Source organism: Dermacentor silvarum, chromosome 6 (assembly GCF_013339745.2).
Source record: "Dermacentor silvarum isolate Dsil-2018 chromosome 6, BIME_Dsil_1.4, whole genome shotgun sequence".
Classification (NCBI taxonomy): domain Eukaryota; kingdom Metazoa; phylum Arthropoda; class Arachnida; order Ixodida; family Ixodidae; genus Dermacentor; species Dermacentor silvarum.
Window position 1 is genome coordinate 66530398 of NC_051159.1, and position 6560 is coordinate 66536957.

The 6560-nt window shown below is 46.8% G+C and overlaps 1 protein-coding gene across 1 annotated transcript; it reads right to left on the reverse strand.

The window, feature by feature from the left end:
- Nucleotides 1-2315: 2315 nt before the first annotated feature.
- On the reverse strand, nt 2316-5347 carry LOC119456702 (homeobox protein HOX3). Its single transcript, XM_049668613.1, has 3 exons — nt 5053-5347; nt 3942-3995; nt 2316-2674 (listed from the first exon to the last, which is right to left on the reverse strand). The coding sequence occupies exons 1-3, from the start codon at nt 5301-5303 to the stop codon at nt 2350-2352; spliced, it is 630 nt and encodes a 209-aa protein (XP_049524570.1). The 5' UTR covers nt 5304-5347; the 3' UTR covers nt 2316-2349.
- Between the last annotated feature and the right edge of the window lie 1213 nt (nt 5348-6560).

The following is a 6560-nucleotide window of genomic DNA, read 5'->3' on the forward strand; positions in this document are numbered from 1 at the left end:
CAAAAGCGCAAGCCGCTTTTACTGTGACAAGATGGTTGGAAAGCCAGAAAATGCGCAAATTCGAATAACGAGTAGCCGACGGCGCCTTGAACTTCCCACACCTGGCTCGCCAAGGTGCCATGTATATTTACGGTGCTTGCTCGGGCCTGACACGTGGCGAAATACTGGCGGGAAGTTCGAGAAATGGAACTTATTACTTCTTGATGTTATTTTTCCAACAGTCAATTTGTTGTCGGGAAATTAACCAACATGGGAGTTTTGAACGAATAATTGAAGAGCTTAAGCTGGTCTTTTTTTCTGCTTAGTGTCGCCCTAAGACCCTGTTTCCAGTAGTTGGAGCCCTAAGGTCATCGAGCGAAGCATCTAGGGATACAGTTATCCGCGTAGCGACCTGCAGGAACTGTTCACGCGCAATTATGGCGAAATGTTACACTCGACCAGGCAGGGGCTATATGCCTACTCGCTCCCATCGTTTGCACGGCAGCCTGGAGCACTTGCATGCGTTACTAACCCTGCGGCTTCGTACGGTGCGTTTTCGCAAGACCTCGATCATTGTAAGGTTCCCCAAATGGCAGGACCACCATCAAAGGTGGTTGCAACATGCGATTGAACCAATAAGAGTCTTAGTGAGATATAGGAATATCAGAGAAAAAAAACACTAATGTAGCCTACTCATGCTTTTCATGCAACTCCAGATAAGTAGAAATGTATACGTAATATAAATTTGCAATTGTAAATTCAGCAAAAAAAAAGTGTTTGGTGAAAACGTAACTTGCAAGAACACCTCAATTACTTTCTCCGAGCCTAGGTGCGAGCTCATATGCAGACAACAATGCATTTAAAATACGTACGAGACGACAAACAAACTATCAAAAAGAACATTCGACTATGCGTTCACGCATCTGCTATAAAGTTATCGCGCCACACTTGCGTCGCCACAGGCGTCCTTTTTCGATTCCGTCACAAGGACAAAGTGCGTCACCATTCTTTACACAACATGCGATTATTGTCCGACCGTAAAACGTCCGTTCCAGGCCTGTCCTCTGGCACTCGCACTCCGTGCGTCCCATCAGCCGATGCTCCACGAAAGTGGCGGGAAACCCTTGCGGCCAAGGCACCATGGTGCGCGCACACACACACACACACACACACACACACACAGAGAGAGAGATGATGAACCACTTGACGTCCGAGTCACTGTACTTTTCCTGTTTCTCACTCATGTTGAGGAATGATGGCGGCGTGCCGGAGTAGCAGCCCGCCGTTCGGTAGTCCAGTTTGACGCCGTCGACCACTTTCACGCACTCTTGAACCCTCTCTTCCAAGTTCTTTTCAAGTTTCCCCACATGGTACGGGACAGCTATCGGTTCGTTGGTCGTATTTAGACTTAGATGGAGTTTACCACGTAGTCCTATCTATCCAGCGCTTGTCCTTGTCTATCCAGCGCTGTTACTTTCCTAAACGTGAGTTCCCACCGACTCGCCCAAGTTTCTCTTCTAGTTACCACTCAGAGCTGCACTCTCAACCCTAAGCACGGGAGTGTCCACCCCGGGTGCGCAACGGAGGAGACGGGTCGGGCACCCGGTCTTCGACAAACGTCTGTCAGGGAGTATTGTACCGTCGCAAAACACCCGAGAACATCGCCTCCCAAACCCGACATTTCCCGACCGCCTACAAGCGCGAAGTAACGGTACTGGACTCGGTACCATTTCGCTTGCAGCAACTCGGGGAACCCCTGTTTGTTTCTTTTCCTTCCCGTATGATGTCCTTAAATTCAGTGATAAACACGCTGAATACTTTGATTCTCGTCTACTCCGATGCATAGAGCTCGCTCGTGCTTGCGCAGTTTAAATAGAAAACAGCGCCGCTTCCATCGGCCACTCGGTCACCCGAATGGTAAGAACGTAAAATGAACTGGACCGTTGGAATACAAAGGCACAGCTCCGCAATCATAACGTACCGTATCGTTAATCATAACGTGATGTGGGCTCCTGCCTCCCCACGTTGAGGGTAGCAAACTGTTCGACGCATGGCTAACGTTAATGCCTTCCATCTCGGCAACGTTGATGAATCCATACTAAAAATATCCCAAGTTTCCATCCTTCATGATTGAACTGGACAACTGCCTCCCAACGTGTAGGGTAACAAACAGTACAAAGTATGGTCAGCATCCCTGCCTTCCATCTCTGAAACAATGTTGAGATTTCCACATCTGGACTTCTTCCTCCGCAAGCTTTAGGTAGCAATCTGTACACACATTGCTGCCTTTCCATTCTTGCACTATCTCCATCGCCATTGGTCGGCGACCGGTTTGCCTAAACCACACGCATTGTGGCTCTGCTGGTCTGGCTATGCCTCCTTCGTGAGGTTGCACTGTGGCGCTGCCTTCGCCGCCTGCTGGTACCTTGCCTCGGAGGCCTTCCTCGCGGACGACTGTGGCCATATCCCATTGCTGCATCCGCAGCAACGGTTTGGCGTGCCGTGGTTCACGTGGCGCGTTCCTAGACACTGGTGGTGGCTCCCCGCGCAGTCCGTCGTTGCTCCGTTCGTGCCCGTGTGAGTTGTTGCAGTAGCGTGTCGGTGTCGACTTTGGTCGAGGCCATTGGCTATGTGCTGGTGGTAGCCCGGCTTGCTTCCAGGTGCAAGGCTCGTGGCGTTGTTCGCGAGCCAGGTACTGCGTGTGGCAGGAAGCACAAGAACAGGGTCAATATCTTGCACTCAATTTTTGCATAAACAAAAATTGAAAAGACGCATAAATATGTGGAGTCATTATGAATGCCTCTTTAGTAGGTGGCGCAGTTCTTTTTGTGGTAAATTTCGGAGGCTATCATGACAGAAAGGTCGCTCCCAAAGCGAATGGCTCATGGAAGAGTGAAGGAGGTTATGTTAGTGTTGTGCCATATAGAAGCGCATGACGCTGTATACCGATCGTACAATCTTCGTTACCTATAATGAGGTACATCGAGATATAAAAGTGGTGGCTTTGTGTTATCGACATACTTATGAAATAATGATAACAGAGAAATATTGCAATCAGTATACGATGGTTCGAGTGAGAGATCGAGTTTAACTTGTTATATGGCACCATAATGCGAAATAAATCGCGCAGCCATGCATATATTGTACCGATTGTAGTTTCTCGATTAAATACTTCCTATGAGATTACCAGATAGATCCAACCAATTCGCGTGGAAGCCACATAAAGATTACATAAGTTAAATGAACTCTAATAGTAACTAGCTACTATTCGCTAATTTATGCTAATAGTATCCCTAGATACTTAAACGCGTCCGCTGTGTCAATGGGGATCTTAATAATTGTGTAAGGGAAGTGGAAACGATTGCGACTAGAGTAAATTTGACATTTTTTTACATTTAGTAGGGTTTGTGACTATTAGCCAGTGATCACATCAGATTTGAATGTTATCTAAGCCATTCTGTAATGTTGTTTAGGGCAGTAACACTCGTTAATGTTTATGATAGATTAGTACAAACAACGCAGTCGTTAGCAAACATGCGACTTACAGCAGAAACATGATTGTAGATTGTTATATATGTTAAAAACAAGTGGGGACCCAATATTGAATTCTGGAGAACGTCACATGTCACGGGAAGGACGTCTGAAGTAGCGCTGTTGATACTGACGGATTGTGGGCAGTTACTAAGAAGTTTGTGAAGTATAAAGTGAGAAAGATCCAACATTAACAGTTGCAGAGCTAGTTTGTCAATACATTTGCGAAGTCAAGAAAGATTGTGTCTGTAGGAAAGATGGCTAATTGAGTGTCATATGAGAGACCTTTGCAGAAGCCGTCCTGTGAGAGATCGAAAAATAGATTGTTACCTAGGAAACTCATTACGTGCTAGTGCCTGACGTTGTTCCATGATATTGCAAAGGACATTAGTCACGGAAATGAGGCGATAATTCGAGTGAATCATGGTTACCTGATTTGTAGACTGGGAGAACCTTCCCAATTTTCCAGTAGTCCGGTAGGGTACCTGGTGATAGCGATTGAAAAAAGCAAGGTTAAGTAAATTGCGTGAAAGGCTTTGTGTTTTTTCTTAGTAGTTTTTAGGTGATTTCATCGACAATGGCTGATAGGCATAATTTGATATGATCAGTCAGTGCGAATATTTAAAAAAATATCCGGCTGTGGAAGACATGTCACGCACAGGGAAAGTGAGCAGAAGCGAATGTAGTTCTGCAGTATAAACGCAAGGAAAAGCACTGTTGCACATATTATCACAGTCAAGGCCAGACAATGTTTCATCACTGTATTTTAAATTCTAATTGCGCGGGATCCTACTGGGCATTAATTACTTCAAAGCATTTTCGTGTGTAATTTGTTAGCATGTGATGCATATACCTAAATGAAAGGAACGAGTGCGTCTGTTGGTGGAAAGCGACCTGTTTTCTTATAAAGCGATCTCCAAAGCCCGATTCAAATGTGCGGTAGATTGCAACGCAATTCATTGTTGATCGCGGAGTAATTTTGTTTATTGTACAGGCGGATGATTTTCTTATCCGATTGATGTACCGTAGGCGAGCGCGCAGGTGACTATCGAGGACATGCTTTCAGGGTGGCTGGTTGGTATGAGGTCTAACGTGCCAGCAGCAGTGTCGTCGATTATACACGCGTTGGGTTGGTTATCATCTGTGAAACGTTAGAATTAAGTTTCCTAAGAATTCGTTCCTGTATGACTCGTGCCACGCAAGAGTAATGTGACCACTCAACATGTAGGTAGATATGGAGAATCAGTTCTGCGGAATCCCGCAAGGTGCAGAGAGTATCATGAAAGGGAAAAATTGCCCTCCAACCGAATGTAGCACGAATGTGGCTCTTTTCCGAGGAACCCGTATGTGTCCCTGCCTGTGCGCAGTGTCATAGCCAGGGAGTGACTCAACTAATCCTTCCGATCTGCTGCATTGCACTGAATAACTGTTGCAAGCACGAAGTAAATATTGAATGCATAGCCGATGGCCGATTTGTTCGCCTTGGCGGTACACGTGCGTGGTTTCTCTAACGTGACGTGATTCGTACACAGTTCGGCTCACCTGTCTGTCTTCAGGCAACCGTGGATGTGTGACACAGCGGTGGGTGAACAGGATGACTCCTCGTCCGCGCCGTCTTCTAAGGGCCACACTCCGGCGGCGCGTTGTTCCCTTTTGAACTTCATGCGCCGGTTCTGGAACCAGATCTTGACCTGGCGCTCAGATAGTTGCAGCTGTGAGGCCAGTTCTACGCGACGTTGCCGACACAGGTATCGGTTGAAGTAGAACTCCTTCTCCAGTTCCAGCAGCTGCATACGCGAATACTGTGTTCTCGGTCGCTTCGAACACTGCCCGTCTTCGCTCCCTTGGTCTGCGCCGCCTGCGGTGATTGGAAAACGAGCAGGGTTCAGAACAGCGCTCCAGCCGGAAGGAATGTGCAAACGTCACAGATTAGATTTAGCCAGTCCGTAAAGACTACCTTTGCTCAAGGCTGCGCTCGCAAGCGTATATGCGGGCTATAAGTACGTATGTGTGCGTGTTTGTGCGTGCCAATGTATTGCTGATTGATAAGCGAGAAGGCCGACCCCGCCCCCCTCAATTCAGATTCAGAATTATCTTCCCAATAGACAATATCTACAAAAAAAAGAAGAGAAAGCACACCAAAGCATACATTCCCTAAACAAACCAATCAGATCAATTAACTCATTGGCTACAAACTCGTGTGCGTGATCAGGGGGGGCTGTTCTGTAAGAGTCCACCTAGTAGACGAGCGCGAAAGTGACAGCCAGTCTCCTTCGCGCTCGTGAAGCGGCAGCCAATGGCGACAGCCGAGGTGGATAGTCCACTAGGCGCACTCTTACAGAATAGCCTCCCAGGTCAACTGAAGAAATGACTTGACGCCATTTATTTCGGTACACACAGCCCGTATGAAATGTGAAAACACGGAACTCGACTTATGACGATTCTCTTCGACTTCCGAACATAAGCATGTGCCGTAAAGTTTGTAACTGTAATTAGTTGATGTAATTAGTTTATTTAGTCAATGGAATTCTTTTTTTGTTCTAAAGATTGTTTTTCATATGATACCCACTTAAAAAATGTGTAGAACCGCTAGCACTTGTAAAGTCCAACATTCCAACGTTCCTAGCCGCCGGCAGCGTATGCTGACAAGAATGACATTCCACTCAAGCTCCTACGCGCAGTCATTGTGAAAACCATATTATAAGGCATGTATGTTTACCAGGCGTATATTCATTGGCGGCGTGCTGTGGATGAGCGTGACGTCCGGGTGGTTCATGACTTCTACTGGGAATTCCACCGACCAAAAAAGAAACCTGTGGTCAAACGGGGTCAGTGAACATCTGCAAGTAACCTAAGGTGACCACAAAGCACAGCCAGCTAATTCCTGCTGTAAAAAAGGCTGTTCTCTACGGCATACCATCCCATTCAACGGACACAACAGGTTCTGGTGAACCTGTGGTGTCTTTGAACCCTTCGTGCGCTGTCAGATCGTGGAGTCCTTGTGGGATCGCAACACCCACAGTACTGTTCCAGCGATGCGAAAAGAAGGG

What these genes read in the sequence shown, in the direction of transcription:
- LOC119456702 (XM_049668613.1), bottom strand. Translation starts at nt 5,303, where the DNA reads ATGCAGCTGCTGGAACTGGAGAAGGAGTTCTACTTCAACCGATACCTG. An exon ending in GGTTGCCTGAAGACAGACAG is followed by an intron (nt 3,996 to 5,052) that starts GTGAGCCGAACT and finishes CGCTATCACCAG; the next exon opens with GTACCCTACCGGACTACTGG. An exon ending in TCTCCCAGTCTACAAATCAG is followed by an intron (nt 2,675 to 3,941) that starts GTAACCATGATT and finishes TGCCACACGCAG; the next exon opens with TACCTGGCTCGCGAACAACG.